At 35.1% G+C, this 16,799-nt stretch overlaps 3 protein-coding genes across 8 annotated transcripts; 1 reads left to right on the plus strand and 2 right to left on the minus strand.

Moving 5' to 3' along the window:
- Nucleotides 1–851: 851 nt before the first annotated feature.
- LOC108996269 (monothiol glutaredoxin-S15, mitochondrial) lies at nucleotides 852–7,356 on the minus strand. 3 transcript variants are annotated; one of them, XM_035692697.1, is made up of 8 exons: nucleotides 7,140–7,337; nucleotides 5,706–5,759; nucleotides 4,631–4,722; nucleotides 2,759–2,893; nucleotides 2,497–2,596; nucleotides 1,849–1,915; nucleotides 1,310–1,388; nucleotides 852–1,226 (listed from the first exon to the last, which is right to left on the minus strand). In XM_035692697.1, the coding sequence occupies exons 3-8, from the start codon at nucleotides 4,691–4,693 to the stop codon at nucleotides 1,167–1,169; spliced, it is 504 nt and encodes a 167-aa protein (XP_035548590.1). In that variant the 5' UTR covers nucleotides 4,694–4,722; nucleotides 5,706–5,759; nucleotides 7,140–7,337; the 3' UTR covers nucleotides 852–1,166. The 3 variants fall into 3 exon arrangements, with proteins under 3 accessions (XP_035548590.1, XP_018827598.1, XP_035548591.1); XM_018972053.2 differs by lacking the exon at nucleotides 5,706–5,759 and having other exon boundaries at nucleotides 7,140–7,356; XM_035692698.1 differs by lacking the exons at nucleotides 4,631–4,722; nucleotides 5,706–5,759.
- Nucleotides 7,357–10,646: 3,290 nt separating this feature from the next.
- On the minus strand, nucleotides 10,647–13,771 carry LOC108996266. 4 transcript variants are annotated; one of them, XM_018972047.2, is made up of 3 exons: nucleotides 13,708–13,743; nucleotides 12,328–12,427; nucleotides 10,647–12,223 (listed from the first exon to the last, which is right to left on the minus strand). In XM_018972047.2, the coding sequence occupies exons 2-3, from the start codon at nucleotides 12,345–12,347 to the stop codon at nucleotides 10,969–10,971; spliced, it is 1,275 nt and encodes a 424-aa protein (XP_018827592.1). In that variant the 5' UTR covers nucleotides 12,348–12,427; nucleotides 13,708–13,743; the 3' UTR covers nucleotides 10,647–10,968. The 4 variants fall into 4 exon arrangements, with proteins under 4 accessions (XP_018827592.1, XP_018827591.1, XP_018827593.1 ...); XM_018972046.2 differs by lacking the exon at nucleotides 13,708–13,743 and having other exon boundaries at nucleotides 10,647–10,797; nucleotides 10,935–12,229; XM_018972048.2 differs by lacking the exon at nucleotides 12,328–12,427 and having other exon boundaries at nucleotides 10,841–12,229; nucleotides 13,708–13,771.
- Nucleotides 13,772–13,954: 183 nt separating this feature from the next.
- Nucleotides 13,955–16,246, plus strand: LOC108996423 (WD repeat-containing protein 43-like). Its single transcript, XM_018972318.2, has 6 exons — nucleotides 13,955–14,063; nucleotides 14,192–14,472; nucleotides 14,542–14,624; nucleotides 15,236–15,347; nucleotides 15,746–15,820; nucleotides 15,896–16,246. The coding sequence occupies exons 1-6, from the start codon at nucleotides 14,036–14,038 to the stop codon at nucleotides 16,082–16,084; spliced, it is 768 nt and encodes a 255-aa protein (XP_018827863.1). The 5' UTR covers nucleotides 13,955–14,035; the 3' UTR covers nucleotides 16,085–16,246.
- The last annotated feature ends 553 nt before the right edge of the window (nucleotides 16,247–16,799 follow it).

A 16,799-nucleotide genomic window follows, 5' to 3' on the forward strand; every position in this document is an offset into this window, starting at 1 on the left:
CCCTTCCTGTTTGTTGTCGAGATCTAGGGAGAAAATCATCCTGGTTGTGTAACATGAGGCAGGGAATTGGTTGCCTTTCGGGTGTGAAAAGCTAGGACAATTGCTGGTGTGGGAGTGGCAGTCAGAGAGTTACGTGTTGAAGCAACAAGGCATTACTTTGACGCGACTTGCATGGCTTATTCGCCTGATTCCAGACATCACGTTATTATTAAGAAAAAATATTTGCATCAGCACCTGTTTGGCATCAATCAAAACACGCCCTACGTGTCAACTAATTTTACTGTTTAATTTTTTTTTCTCTCGTTGCAATCGACAGTTTCTTGTAAAAGTAGAACACTTGAAGAGAGAGAAGTGAGAGACGTTGATGAGAGAGAGAGCTTGAGGAGAGAGGGAGAGGTATGAGAGAGATCTTGAGGAGAGAGAGAGGTCAAAGAGAGAGAAAGCTTGATGAGAGAGAGGTGATGAGGAGAGAGAGACATAGATGAGAGAGAGCTAATGAAAGAGAAGCATCTGACATTTAAAAAATAAAAAATGTATTTAGTGTACATAAAAACAGTTACAAATCCCTAGCAAAGCTCTATTATTAATACGACCAAAGGCTAGTTTAGTGTTTAGATAGTTAATAAACCTTAAAACTATAAATTATATTTAAAATTATAAATTATATTTCTCACCGCAATCTACACTAAGCTGGGTAGATTTGGGTTTGTCATATGAGTCGGTAGAATTGTAGGATATCAATCGAGATCCAGCAATTGGAGGTCCTGAAGTTTTACCTTCTCTGCATAAAGAACAAGATGGGCATATTTTCAAAACTTCAAAGAAAATTGGCCATTTTTGCCTCTATATCGGAACAGAAGATGAAGTGTGGCTTCTCTTGTATTTGATTCACAATAATTCAAAACCATGAAGTTCAGCCACAAAATTTAGTAGAGAAAAAAAATAATAAATTAGATCACTACACAACAAATCCAATGGCAGGTGAAGGCAGAGTAATACGCCGCATTTATTGTTTAAAATTTCAAGCTTATCATACGAACCCTGCAGTAAACTAGCACATAAAAGTATAGAATCCCATATCTCGTCACTTTTTTTTTTATCAATGATCCAATATCGAGATCACAAAATTTCTAGTGACACCCTTGACCATTTTTAGATTCACTACGTCATTCAGACTTTTCCTGATTAGCAGCAATATCTTTCACCTTTTCCTTCAGTTCACCAGTCTACAAGGACAAACCACATTATTAGAGAAATGCACTGCCCTTGGCAAAGAACGAAGCAAAATATGTTTTGCACAAGAAGAAACCTGGTGCATGTTGAGAATAATATCTGACCCTCCAATGAACTCTCCCTTGATGAATATCTGTGGAAATGTGGGCCAATTGCTGCATTTGAAGAACATGGAATTTTAAAAACTAGCATACGATACAAAATTGAAAAGATCATGGCTATCACAATCAAGAGTCCAATCTCATTGCCCGTTTAAAAAAGCGCCATCTCCTGGACTAATGCAATGCAACTATCCATCTCCTTCCTCTTCATCTTCTTTTAATTAGAACCTACACCTAACCTTGGTGATATAGCTGGTGAGGCTCAGGTGGCATCATCGAACTCCGGAACAATATCAGTCTAATATTTAGAAAATTATCAAACAAAACTCTGTAATGGTACATCTCCACAGTAGCTTAATCATCACAGTAGCTTGTTTTCATCTAGAAGAAAGCAAGTGGATGCAGCTTTGATTTATTTTTTATTTTTTTTTTACATTTTGATTTCTTTTTAGTTCTATGCCCAGATATAAATATAAAATAATAGTAATGAGCAAAACGCCAAGAGCTAACTTGCCTGAAGGATTTTACAGCACTTTTCAGCTCAGGATTTTCCAGAATATTTCTAGCGCTCAAAGGAACATCTGCAACAGTCATCCATATGGTAAGAGGACAATAACCACGAGTACGATAAACCAAGATGAAAACATTCAAATTACAGAAAACAGGTACAGGCACAGTTAATCCCAAGCTATCAGGAAACAGTGTGCACAATTAAATCTTTTACACTCTCCCATTGCACAGAACTATCGATTAGTACCTTGTCCAGAGATAACTTTTAATTGGTTCCTCCTATGCTTTCATTCAATTTGTGCAGTGTAAGGGAGAAAAGTCGCAAGCTATGCACTACAAGCCCTCTCCACCATGATAAGGAAACAGTAACATCAACAAAACAATCCATATTACACTTGATTTTTTGGCTTTCTAAAGGAAGTAATGTCATGTGTAATCCACACAACATATAACATGTGTTCATACATAGGTGCATGCTTGCATTTTGTATATATGTTTCACATATAATGTGTATGTACAAGTGTTGGGTGCGTGTGCCTATGGCGAATGTGAGTGTGGCACAAGACTAATACACATTAACACATTGATTGCTAAAGTAACTGATAAAGGAATGGAAGGATTTGCACATAAAACTAAACATCTACACACTTACTATATTGTTTTAAGACTCTAACTGCCAATGAGCTGAATCCACACTGAGGAAATTCGGGAACTCCTTTCATGTAAATCATTACAGGATTCTCCTTGACATCCTACACCAGAAACAACTACAACTAATAAGTTTTTCTTCTCATAGGTAACCAGACTACAACTTCTCAGTATTGAGCTCGGATAAAAGCCTTTCATATTGCTAATGGGAGATGACACGCCTTTCAGAACATGAATCCTAAACATAATTGAAAACATTCATTTACCTGCTCAACAACATCCTTCAAAGAAAGGGGAGAACTCTCAAGCTTATTAGTGGGTCTAAAATCTTCATGTGTATCAGGATCACTGGGCACAGTAGTTGAATATCTCATCCCATTGTGGTAAAAGGATCCGCATACCTACCAACAATTTAAAGCAAACTATTACATGATAATACTGCTGTGACCACTTAGAACCAGAAGAACCAAGAATTAGCAATCTGGAATATGGAGTTGCTTTATAAATATTTGATAACTCCAACTTCAAGTCAATAACCTAGCTAAGCTGCGACATTGCAACTCTTTTCCTTTAATAAATAATGAAGTTTATAAAGAAAATCTCAAAAGGGTGCATCCTAGTATACAGGAAGTATATAAGAGAAGCAGCATCTAACAAATTCTAGTTCAGAGTAAACTAAACTCGAACCTTACTCAATCTCTCACTCTCTCTCATTTGACCAACATACCAATAACATTGATCCAAAATCCTTTGGCATTGGGAGGGGTATCTCAAAAAAAAGAAAGCCCATCCTAATTGGGCCTGGAAACAACACTGGGACCCGTTCCAGCTTGGGTCTCACCCTTTCGAGGCCCCAGAGTTGCCAAAGGGGTCCAGCACTCAAGGTTGCATCAGAGGAAGGAGGATGCATAGCGCAAGAAGCCAAATAAGGGGGAACAGATGGGACACGCCAACTCTGACGTCCCTTGTTGCACCTAGCATTAAAGGACTTACGTCAATGAGGACATGAACGACCCTCCATTTTCTGACGAAGGGGACCATAAGTGACCGCACCATTCACCCACCGTCGGGACTCGCCCTGGGAGCCACGCCGCATTGAAAGCTCTGCCTCAGAGCACCACGTCGCATTAAATACCCAGACTAAGATACTTATAAAAAAAATACCTAGACTAAGATAGACGCGAGCGGGATGACTTAACCCTAACACGGGGAACATAATGTTCCCTCGTAACTTCGTATAAAAGCTACATCTCAGGTACAAAGAACTCTCTCTGAACTCTATGATTAAAAAGACAAGACTCTAAACACTTGAGACTGAGGCATCAGAAGTTTCCCGGACCACCCCGAGTCCACCTTCTCCCTTGTGTTTGCAGGTGAAGATCTCGGCCCAAATTGCCAGAACCTTGTTTAAGCATACGAAACACAACGTTAACAGGCATCATGAGGCTAACTTGATGCACCACTAATGAACTCTCTCACTAAATACATATAGCTCGCCAACTTATCTAAAAACCCAAAAATGAAAAGAAGGGGCTAAACTCACCAATACTGCGAGCATGTGACAAATATCCACATCAAAGAAATTCCATGTGCAAATGATATTGACTTGTAACCAAAACTAAAAGTGAGACTATATGTCTCCCAAGATTCTCCAAATAATCAATTTAATTTGACCAGAAAACAAAGTAGCGTAACATGACATTTAGTTCTTGTAGAATCTATGCCATAAGGTCAATATAGTGTTGTTGACAGTCACACCCCTCCCCAAAGCTATAACAGCAGGAGTCGGAAAAATGTGGACAAGACCCAGACCATAACTACCGTACCATTCACAATGTAGTCTATGCCCAGAAAAAACATCTTCACATTTTGTTCATTGGATGTCTAGCCCTTCCTCTCCTAGTCAATCCATGCTCGTCAGCATCACCAATTTTCCAGAAAAATCACAGCCCCTATATGAACCTAATTTCACAACCTACATCTACTGATACATTTCAATGTAAATGTGTTTTAGAAAAAATCAGAGGATCCAAAGAAGCCACTCTTTGGCCCTTGATTCATACTGTAAAATCTATAATCTCATCACGGGTGTATTGATTAACTACATGTAGAGGACAACGGAAGGTCTTGAATCTTACAGTTCTACTAGAACGGGAGACCGCAATGCCCTTCAGCATCATACTCGATAATAACCTCGCCATTGTTTTTTTATTTTGGAGCTGCAAACTATCTGCACAGAACAATAAAGAGGAGAAACATAACCATATATCTATCCAAACTATACGAACATACATACAAAGGCACATGCACAAACACGGAGTTCAAAAAAAGCTTTCCTGGGAAAAATTATTGGAAACGAAACGAACAGAAAATGTTGAAGTGAACACATGTCGAAAATGGATTTTAATTTGTGAGAAACATATGTATTCAAGGGGAAAGAAAGTGACAATATAGATTACAAAGTTCTAGTTTGGTAGTAGAGAAAATCTTTTGAAGAAAAACGAAGGAAACGATAAATTCTGGATGTAAAAGACAATGTCTAATGCAAAGTCGTGTAAAAAGATTTCGAAGTTTGCACCCATAACACCGGAGAAGGACATGAGAGTACAGAACAAACTGATTTTCGAAGATTAGAACAAAATTTATGTGCAGATGGAACAAAAAATGAGGAAAGAGAGAAGCTCGAGAATGAAATTGTCACAGCAAGAGTTGGTACCGATGAGTTCCAACACAATAAAGAACTCTTAAAGCCTGTCACAGATTCATCAGTTGCTGCCATTTCCACTCCATTTAAGGAGGATCACAATCCTGACAAGGGAGGCAGCCATGGTATTGACCCGAATAAAACGCCACAGAAGAAACCAAGGCAAAAAAAAGCACCGGCCCACGGTGATCATAGAAGGAAAACAAACCCAAAATAACTCCTAAGCCAACGACCCCAAAACCAACGACAGGCAAGAGAAAGCATGTACGAAGAAAAGGACTCAGCAAACACTCTACAACTCCAGCAGACCCTTAGGGCCACTGGAGGTTTACCTAGTCGTTAACTTCAGGGCTCCATGGGATTAGTCGAGGTGCACGCAAGTTGGCCTGGACACCCACGATTATAAAAAAAAAAAAACTCCAGCAGAAATATACCTCAGGGTTCAGACAAGGGTACGACTTTTGCAGGTTTGGTCAAAGGGTGAAGTCATAACAAGGTAGCCGATTTACCTCTAGGTGTGAAGGAGACCAGAGTAGGGTTTTGGCTTCTCTTCTCTGTGTGAACTGCGAAGAAAGAAAGGAAGGATGAATCCCCAAACTAAACATTGTCGTTTTATGGTCTTCTACTTCCTCGGCTACGCGTGCAGGTTGGCGGTGTAGGGTGTAACATTTTTTTTATAAGTAAATACTAGGGGTGTAACCGGTCCGGTTTTAGACAAAATTTAGGACCAAACTAGTATGTACCAGTTTTGCATTTTCAAAAACCGATTACACACCGGTTACCCCCCCTAAACCGGTACTTCCGGTTTTACCGGTTCCGGTCTGGTTCGGTCCGGTTTTCCAGTTTTAATCATCTACCATAAAAAACTGCTCCCATGTAAAAAATCTGCTGCCATAAAAAATGTGCTATAAAAAAATGTGCTATAACAAAAAAACTGCTATAGAAAAAACTGCTACAAAAATATAAAATCTGATTTAAAAAAAAAAAAAAAAACTGTAACAACAAAACAAACCCTAAATCAGAAGCTCATTAAAGTTTTTACAATATGCAGTTATGCGCATATTGATGCATGTTCACAAAAAATACACAAAAAAAATAAAGAAGGATCAACCAAAACTGATTTTTTTACAAGTGTTCAATGGACACCAAATAAATTGATATAAAGGAATCTCAAGTACATGAATTGCAACGACAAGCCAAAAGGGCAAAGTACCCTGCCTCTCGTTACATAACACAAGAGAAAAAGGTTATGAGTTCCTTATATCAATACACACAGAATAAAGATTAATAGAGAAAGAAAAATCATCAATGCAATAGCAGAAAATTCAAATAGAGAATACACACAATGCAAGAAAGATCATAAAGAATACACACAAAAAGAATACACTTAGAATACACACATAAAGAAATTCAAATAGAGAATACACACAATGCAAGAAATCATTGTAATGATTCAAGAAAACACAGAAACACAAGAAACCAAACCAGTAGAATCACTGATTGACATCCATGCAACCCAAAAATATTTATCAGGTTCAAATCTACTTACAGATATATATGAAGAAACAAACAAAATTACCCACAGAAACAAAAAGAAAGAAATCAAGCTATTTTCAGCTGGATAGGGAACTATACATGTTCATCCTCGATGGGGAACTATACAAGATATATAAACCCTGAATCCTAAAATATAAAATATAAAATTATACCATCCACAATTATAAAATACAGATTCAGCTTGATGGGGAGCTATACAAAAAAAACTATAAAATATAAACCCTAATCAGATTCGAAATCTGTAAAAAACCCTAAATCTCAAATCTGTAAATTCGATAAAAACCCTAAATGAAATGAATCAATTAGCAATGAATTGAAACATTGTAATGATTCATGAAGTAAATGTAAGATTTTGAAAATTAAAAAGCATATATATGTTCACATACCGATTAGCTCGCCGAGAGAGGGGAAAACAATATCTGTGATTCTGTAGCCTCGGGAACAACTGGAAGCGGAGGAGAACAGAACGGACCAACAGTGTCGACGGCGAGGGGCTGTTGACAGCGTGAGAGAGCAGCTGAGCGTGAGAGACGGCTGCGGGGACTCAGGGACTCGAGAGGCAGAGCTGAGATGGTCGAGCGGGAGGGGGGGGGGAGGGGTGGAACCGTAATAATAGCCCCATTAAACGACGCCGTTGGCATAATATATAATATATATGCATAATATATATAATATATAGTATAGTATATAATATATATATATAATATATAGTATAGCATATTATATATATATAATATATAGTATGGCATATTATATATATATAATATATAGTATAGCATATTATATATATATTAATTATATATATAATATATATAGTGATATTAATATATATTATATATAGCATACTATAGTATATATTATAATACTAACTATATATATATATTTTTATAAAAGGATCACATATCATTAAAAAAAAAAAAAGACATACAAATATGACTTAAAAAAATCAAATACAAACATTAATAGCTCCCCAGCACACTACCGTGACTGATATGGTCTAAGTCTAGTCTAGACGACAGATCGCTAAATACCTAAGTCTAAGGAATCCGTCGTACACATCTCTATTCTCGACAGAAAAAAAGTAACCAGGTGACAAAATACATACCTTGACTAAGCGGAGTAGGATACACCAACCCCATACACTGCCAAAATAGAGAGGGGACCTCACACCATTTGGACCAAGGTCCGAAGGGACAAAATTTTTGGATTTTTTATTTTTTAAAAAAAGATAAACAAAACACAAAATAAATTACAAAGAAAAACCACTAATACAACAGAAAATGACAATGCTCCGACGGCTGCAATGGCGCCTGCTATATATAGTTATCTATATTTTGTTATACTATTATAGTGATACTATCATAATAATACTATATACTATACTAATACCAATACTATATATAGTTATATATATTTTGTTACGGTGATTTAACCTATTAAAAAAATTATAGTGATTTATATCTAATACTGTAGTATAGTATTAATTATAGTAATTTAGTATAATTATATTAGTATAACTATAACTATAATATATATTAGATTATTAGTATTAGTTAGACTATATAATAGTATTAATATTATACTATTGGTATAACTATATGTTAGTATAGCTATATAATATAAGTATAACTCTAGTCTATATTAGACTATAAGTATAACTATAGCTATAGTGAGTTTGTTAATTGTTATATTAGTATTTGTTAATTGTTATAGTGAATTTAATATATTATAATATATTATCGATAGTATTATAGTGATAGTATTGGTATAGTAATTTAGTATTAGTAATTAGTAATAACTAATTACTATATCATTATTTTATATGTGATTATTTAGTATAGTGATTATTTAGCTATATATAATATACCAGTATAATTAGTTATATATTAGTATAGCTATAAATAAAATATTATTAATAATTAAAAAATATATTTTATGTTTAAAGCACATGATAAATTAAATTTTAATATTTAAGATTAAACTTTCATTTTTTAAATTATAATAACATTATCTTAGATATAATTATATTAATAACATATAATTAAACAAATTACAAATGTTCATATTTAATATTAATATTTTATGTTATAATTTATAAATTATAATATGAAATTATTTTATATATAATTATATATTATATATAAAACTTATATATAAAAAATATTTTGTATAATATTAATTTTGTATAAAACTTATATATATAAATTAAATTTTAATTTTTTAATTTTTTTTCCCAACCGCGCCAGTCTGGTCTTGGAAACCATGGAACTAGGACCGGACTGGGTCCAACCGGTTTTACAATTACAAGAACCGGTATAGTTTTTCGATTTTTCGGTTCAGATTTACACCCTTAGTAAATACAGAAAGCCATATATTTCTTATAAAAAAAATATAATATATATATATCTAGTCACATATTGTGCATAAGAATGGATTTAAGAAAATAAATAAAAAATGCTTTCAAAAAATTGTTTAAATGGATGGTTTGGGCACCTTAGTTCTTTGCTAATGTAGCATCGATCAAACCAACATGATATTTGCTGCATTTTATTAAATAAATAGTACATCTAACGAGTAAAGCCTTAAATATGGCAAAATTTATTTCATATTAAGGTTTGTAAAAGCGGATAAAATTTTATGAAAAAATTGTTTTGATAAATTTATTATACGTGGTAGTGCATGTACTTATAATTTTACTCACAAGACTCGTTTTATTAATTTTCTTTTGAATTTCAAATTTCATGATTTCATTGTTTTAAAATATCAATAACCGATGTGTGGAGAAATATTTTTTTTTAAGTACATTTAGTATTTTTCTTTTTTAGATTTGTTCTAAATATTGTTTTTTTTTATGTTTTTTTTTTTATCCAAAAGGTAATCAAGTGATTAGATTTTTTTTTTTTTAAATGTATTTAGATGGAAGAATGATAATAATTTTCTAAAACATATTGAAACCTTTTGAATTTTGCCCAAGCGCAAGAGTGTAACCATGAGTCTGTAGGCTATTAGAGCATTCTCATTGGCTTGGCCAAATGAGAAAATTATCTAAAATTTAGATAACTTGTATAAAAAAACTCTACATTGGATTGGTCATCTTCAAAATAATTTACATTTTTATTACAGTCATTAGCCAAATATAGAGAACCATAATTGGTTCTCCAAATATTAAAATACTAATTTCTCACTCCAAACAAATAAATTAAATAAATTAGAATATAATTAACATTTAACATTTAGAATATAATTATTATTAACATTTGATAATACTTTTTTAATATTAATTTAATTAGAATATAATTATTATTAACATTTAATAATACTTTTTAAATATTAATTTAATTAAAATATAATTATTATTAACATTTAATAAAACTTTTTTGATATTAATTTAATTAAAATATAATTATTATTAACATTTAATAAAACTTTTTTTAATATTAATTTAACTAGAATATAATTATTATTAACATTTAGTTGGTAGAACTATAAAATGTGATAAAAATAAATTTAATTAATTAATTATTAAAATAATAATATTTTAGTATTATATAGAATGTGAATGGCTAATCCAATGTGGGGATTGAATTTAAATAGAATAGGTAAATATAAAAAAGTGTGATATTGACTAAATTTTGAAGATACATTTGCCCAAACCAATGAGAATGCTCTTATAAAGTGAAAAGAACCGCGGATGTCATCATCGTTGTCGATGGGGTTCTTGATTTATAGAAATTATCTTCTTTAATTTTCAGCCTCATTCTCTGTCAATAGTGTTTCACATTCCCCAAATAAGGAACAATCACAATAAGAAAATGTAAATGAACAATTTGTTTTTGCAAAAGGTTTTCAGAATGAGGTGGAGTACCACTCAATCATCCGGCACTCGGACCAAATTTATAACAAAAGATGCTTGAATTTAGCCCTTCAATGTCTCGCAACAAAAGGGTCATATCATCATTCTCTGTTCACCAAACCCAATTAACGCTTTAAGAATTGACCTTATTCACCTGTATACAAAACTTGAACCTTCCTGCTGTTGTTTCTCTGAGATGCAAGAATACAAGCTTGTTACAACTTAAGCTGATCAAACCCCTCCCCCCACCCCCACCCCCCAACAAAAACAAAAGCACACCAAAAGAGAGAAAAGAAAGACTTGCAAGGATAGCAGGTTGTGAACTTACAATTGGGACCTGACCTAAAAACAAAGGAATTGAACTAGCGCTGGCTATTGTACGGTGACCATCTTTCATCCCTCCATCGCAACCGTCGGGAATGGGGTGCTGTATTATCTGTTGACTGCCTAGGATACCGTGTAAAACTGTGAGCACTCCTAGGTGAATGCCCACGCATTTGCCGGAAGCGGGGCCTACCAGATGAGGTAAAAGAGGACCTGCTCTGAGATGGCCAGAAACGGGAAGTATTCTCTGATGACCACTCCGGCGTTTGTCGCACACGCACTGATGACAAATTATTGTCTCGCCTAGTAGCAGCACTAGCATCATCATCATCATGAGCCCATCGAGTGGTTTGCCTAGGCATACCCTCTGAGGACAAATCAGTGCTCCTTCCAACAAGGGGACTGGCCTCCATATCATAATCTGCCCTTGATGCTCTCTCAGATCTCCTATTGTGCAACTGTTCTCTATCACTTGAAACATCCGAGAGATGAACCATGAGAGAGAGCCCAAGAGTACGAAACATGGCCTCCAAAATGGAAGACATCCATCCACTGAACTCTGCCGATAGGGTGTTTTCTTCACTGCTCTCTTCCACAAACTCTGGATGAAGTGAGCTAAGGACATCCTCCAAGTCCCTTTCCCGTTCCAACCTTGTCCAATCACTTTGCCGCATGGGGTCCACCTCTGATGGTCGGACAGATGGGTGTTCAGACCTTGCATGCTTCCTGAGTTTTGAATAGGTCCCACTAAAATCACACATCTCAGAAGAACAGCTCCTTGCTCTGGAATTCATGAATTTACGAGCTGGCTCTACAATATGATACCCATAGATCTCTCCCCGACAAAGAGGGCAGACAAGCTTTGGCTGCAATTGGTTCCCACACTGTCTTGCTTGCCCAGGGTCCAACCCATGTTCCCCTCTGCGAAAGGCCGAGTTTGTGAAAGGAATTTCTTGGAGTAGTGTTATGGAGGCATGTGGAGCAAATGACTTACAGAACTGATCAAGACAATTGGAGTGCCGATAACTAGTGTTGCACATGTAGGGGCGGCAACCGTTCTCATGGGCGGAACACTTTAAAAGAACAGCATTATGAGGATGTTCCATACAGATTGGGCACCTAGCCTCCTCCCATTCTTTCACATCATCAGCTGATCCCAATTGTTCTTCCGATTTATGTTGCTCAATGTTCATGGAGCTATTAGGGTAACAAGATGCCCTTGCCTGATCAGCAGGCAAGGCTCGCATTCTTCTGACCTTTGGCATTTTGGGAGTCAAGTTGTTATCACAGGAACTAAATCTACCATAAAACCAGCACATCATAAGAGCAAGCATCATAATATCAAATCAAATATCAGATATATTTTTTTTATAGACAAATCAAATATCAAATATTACCGTTCAATAATGCAATGCATGTGTGGATGCAATGGATGTTACAGGTCACTGACTCAGATCATTAAAAAAAAAAATGTCTGCAATTGAACCTGCACGATGTCTGTATTCTTGAGTGAGTGCTCATGGGTTTCTCTATCTGATTGTGGATATAATTAGAATTAATGTGTCATAAATGTATGGACAGAATTTTAAGTGTGAACCAATATAAAATGAATCCAATAACTATAACAAGTAAGAGTTTACAACTGATCACTGTAAAAAAAAAAGTACAAGTGTAAACCATTCTCCAACACAAAAGAATTGATCAAAAGTGCAATACATTGATTCTGTTAGGGTCGCCTAGCCTCATTTCAATCATGCTGGACCCCCACCCCAACCCTGCAATCTACTATGCCCTCTTCCACTTGCAAATACAAACAAATAGAAGAGATTATCCATAACAAATTGTACCACCAACACAGGGTGGACAAACACTAGTCTGTGGTGTTGTAATTCATCTATCCTTACATCAGTAAAAATTCTCTAGTTCCCCCTATGAACCTACACAAGGAATTTCATTCAAAGATGGTCATAAAAAACTGTGCACCACGGACCAACTAGCTAGTTACTAATAGCAAACACACAACAAAATACACATGCCTTACATTAAAAAAAACAAAAGAAAGAAGTAGATGGGGCAAAATCCTACACAGAAACATGAATATGCACCAATATGAAAGCAAAACAAAGCACTAGTCACAGCTGACACTAGAGGGCTTTCGTTTATTTCTTGAAAATTACAAATTATATCCAACAGAAGGTTTCCTAAATTTTCATAAGTCTATGTCCATCAGGACTTTGGCACAGAATACCATTCTTACATGCCAAAAGCGCGTGATTAACTTACCGATAGAAAAACGTCATCAACACCTCAACGCATGACTCGACAATTAGAACCACTTAGCACCTACCTACCGAACAACAAAAACTCATTAACTACCCCAAAACTTGTACCCAGTCCACTAACTGTTCTTATTATTTATACCTAGAACAAGAAAATTAAAAAAAAAATCTTGATTCACCTATTAATCCCATAAAACTACAGAAATGACGATTTTTAACGTAACAATAAAAACAAGTACCGGAAAATCAACTGGCTACCATGGAGAGGCTGCTGTGGATTTAAATCCTCTAGCTTAGTTGAAATAAAACCTCAAATTTCACAAACAATGAGTAGATTAAAACATTAAACCAACCAATTTAATAAAAACCCAGATTGCCGAGGAAAAAAAATCAAACAAAACCCAGATAAATACATCTTACCCACCGAACATATCATCAAACAAATCATGGTACCGATAAAAAAAATAGATGAAGAAAAATGGAGAACATCGAGTTTACCGAAAGAATTTGGGGCCAAGTGGAAAGCTTTACGAAGACGCAGCTTCTATGAAGTCAGTCCCCGATATATATATATTTAGAGAGAGAGAGAGCGCTGAAGAATAGCGTCTTGTATTATGAAAGTACACTGGTCCGGAAGCCCAATAGATCATAGAAGTAATATGGGCCATCAGTCCAAGCCCACAATTCGGAGCCCATCAGCAATACACTGCGTTCACCTTCTAAAAACCCTTCAGAAAGTCCAAATCCAGAACCCTAACAAACGGACACTATCAGAAGAAAGAGGAAGGGAAATCCGTACAAGCTTTATTTTGCACCTTAGAACCTGATGCCGGCAATGAAGAAGAAGAAGAAAAGTGAGCCCTCACTCACTTTGCTCTCTGATCTCCCCACAAAATTTTGTCTTTTTTGTGTGTCTATAAAATTCCTTGTAATTCGGCCGCAACACTTCGTCGTTTCATTCGAATTAGCTACTTTTACGCAGGTCGGGGAGAGGCGGTGGATGGAGTCCTTGTTAACGAGGAGGACCCGAATGAGCCCACCATGGGAGAGAAGCTCGCGAGTCTGAATCTGACACAGAATGATAAATCCAAGAGTGATGGTGCCAAGATTGATGATGACAAGAGCGGAGACGAACGGCCAGAGCCATCTTCTCTGCTCGAGCAGCCTCCAAGTGCGGACTCCGTTCAAGTGCTGCTTAAGCAGGCGTTACGCGCCGACGACCGTGCGCTTTTGTTGGATTGCTTGTACAACCGAGACGAGAAGGTTCGGCTTTGGTTTTTCTTTGTAGGTTTGTGTTAATGGTCGAGTGAGCAATTTCAAGTGTGTTTGCAGGTTATTGCGAAGTCGGTTTCTTTGCTGAATCCGGCGGATGTTCTCAAGCTTTTGCAGTCTCTGGTTTCGATTATTCAGTCAAGGTAAATATTTTTTTTTTCTCAGTGGCTAAAAAGAACACATTTTTCTCAATCAATTTAACCGGAAATATATATCTGTTTGCTAAGTATTGAAATTTGTTAACCCAAATTAGCAAGGGGAAACGCTGAATTGATTTCCGGTTAATTGTATTTTTTTTCATTTTCTTTTTGGTTTCGAGTTTTATTGAATTGCTGATAATGCCGGTGGATGTAGATAAGTGTCAAGAATTGGCCACCCGGGAAGCTCAATGGACTATTTGTGATGGTTGATTATCAGCACCCCTTCCTAGTTTTCTAGAATTTAAAAATCTTTGCCCTTATTCTTCTTTTCTTGTACTTGGGTTGTGCCCCTTTGCGCCCTTAATAAAATGCATTGATTACAAAAAATTAAAGTGATTGCAAAGAAGCTAAATTTTTTCAGATAATGTCTTTATGGCTTTGTTTTTATGCAAATGGTGTTCTGATTCTCAATAAAAAGAAGCTTAGCAAATCCCATGTTTATGCCAATTTCCTCCTCTTTGTTGCTGGTGTTTGGGAATTGTAGTCCATGCTGGTGTTTATACTTTTATCTGGTATTGAGGTTTATGGATTATGACGTTGTGTTTTCACCACAGGGGTGCAATTTTGGCATGTGCACTTCCATGGCTAAAAAGTGTACTTCTTCAACATGCAAGTGGAATAATGTCCCAGGAATCTTCTTTACTTGACCTAAATTCTTTATTTCAGGTAAGAAATGTTTAATTCATTGTGGAAACATTTTGAGTACACATATTACAAAACGCCTACGACACATTGATTCCATCTATGTTAGAGAAGATCTTATCATATCCGCATCTAGTACGGGTTTTCAATACTCCTTGATCCATATCTGGTGCTTCAAAAACATGTGTAATAGAAATCAACATATCTCGACTTTGGAAATGTAGCCATTATTTCCTTAATCTTTGACATATTGATAAATGTTTGGGATATTGATCAAATATTCCTTGAAAATCATTTGCCAAGAATATAACAGGAGTATAATCCATATTCATGCTTCTCACATTGTTGGTTTTGTTCTATATGCTAGCAGTACAATGTAGTACATGAGTTTGATAATCTTATATGGCCTTGTACGTATGCAGCTCATAGAGTCGAGAGTCTCGACTTTTGAATCAGCTATTCAACTATCCAGTTGCTTGGACATCCTTTACACAGGGGTGAGTCCTGCAGTAAAATCTGCGGTCTTAAGTTTTATGTGTTTCATGTTTTATTCATGCAAACCTCTCGAACAGGTTGTTGATGACGAAGTAGATGAGAATGGCACCACAGTGCCAGTAGTTTATGAGGACAAAGATGAAAGTGATGAAGAGGAATCTGAAGATGCCATGGAAACTGATCAAGATAGAGAAGATGAAGAAGCATCAGATGAAGCATTTGATGGTGTTGATGACATTGAGGGAAGTGATGGCATGACCGATTGATGCAGATTGCTAATTTGTGTTGAGTTTGAGCAATTGAGTCAAATATGGATCTGGATTTGTAATATTGTCTTGGAAATTGAGGTGATATAATTTATCAACAGCTTTTGTGTTCTGAATACCCATAGGCATCGCCGATATAATAATTATTATAAAAAAAACTGAGTCAAAGGGCAAATGAGCATGATGGATCCGACTACTATGCATGGGAGTATTGTGCGAAAATTATAATTAATAGAATGGAGTAGGGTCAGGTTTGGCTGCGTTTGGTTACCTCAGCTATATTTAAATACACAATTTTCAAATTATTAAATTTATTCCAATTTAAAACATTCTTAGAGTATCTTCAATGGTTTAGTCAAAAGTAAAAGATATTTTATATTCAAAATTTTGACTTTTGATTATTCTATTTATATAAATTTTTATATTAAAATAGTTATTTTTTTATTATATAATAATAAAATAATATAAGATAAATTTAATTTTGATTATTCACATCAAATTTTTATATTAAATTATCTATTTATTCTGAGTAATTAATCATTTTAAAAATATTTAATTTTTTTAATTAATAGTTTTTTTAATTTTATTATATTTTACTATTTTACCTATTATAATTAATTAATAATCATATTATAATTAAATTAATATATCGTTAATTCAAATTAATAATAATTGTGATAAAATATATGATAGAAAGAAATGAGTAGAGAAATAA

The sequence above is a fragment of the Juglans regia genome, chromosome 7 (genome assembly GCF_001411555.2).
Source record: "Juglans regia cultivar Chandler chromosome 7, Walnut 2.0, whole genome shotgun sequence".
Classification (NCBI taxonomy): domain Eukaryota; kingdom Viridiplantae; phylum Streptophyta; class Magnoliopsida; order Fagales; family Juglandaceae; genus Juglans; species Juglans regia.

What these genes read in the sequence shown, in the direction of transcription:
- LOC108996423 (XM_018972318.2), top strand. Translation starts at nt 14,036, where the DNA reads ATGCCGGCAATGAAGAAGAAGAAGAAAA. An exon ending in TGTACAACCGAGACGAGAAG is followed by an intron (nt 14,473 to 14,541) that starts GTTCGGCTTTGG and finishes GTGTGTTTGCAG; the next exon opens with GTTATTGCGAAGTCGGTTTC. An exon ending in ACCTAAATTCTTTATTTCAG is followed by an intron (nt 15,348 to 15,745) that starts GTAAGAAATGTT and finishes GTACGTATGCAG; the next exon opens with CTCATAGAGTCGAGAGTCTC.
- LOC108996266 (XM_018972046.2), bottom strand. Translation starts at nt 12,347, where the DNA reads ATGCATTGCATTATTGAACG. An exon ending in ATGCATTGCATTATTGAACG is followed by an intron (nt 12,230 to 12,327) that starts GTAATATTTGAT and finishes GTTTTATGGTAG; the next exon opens with ATTTAGTTCCTGTGATAACA.
- LOC108996269 (XM_018972053.2), bottom strand. Translation starts at nt 4,693, where the DNA reads ATGGCGAGGTTATTATCGAGTATGATGCTGAAGGGCATTGCGGTCTCC. An exon ending in AGTGCTGTAAAATCCTTCAG is followed by an intron (nt 1,389 to 1,848) that starts GCAAGTTAGCTC and finishes CTTCAAATGCAG; the next exon opens with CAATTGGCCCACATTTCCAC. An exon ending in TTATTCTCAACATGCACCAG is followed by an intron (nt 1,227 to 1,309) that starts GTTTCTTCTTGT and finishes TTGTCCTTGTAG; the next exon opens with ACTGGTGAACTGAAGGAAAA.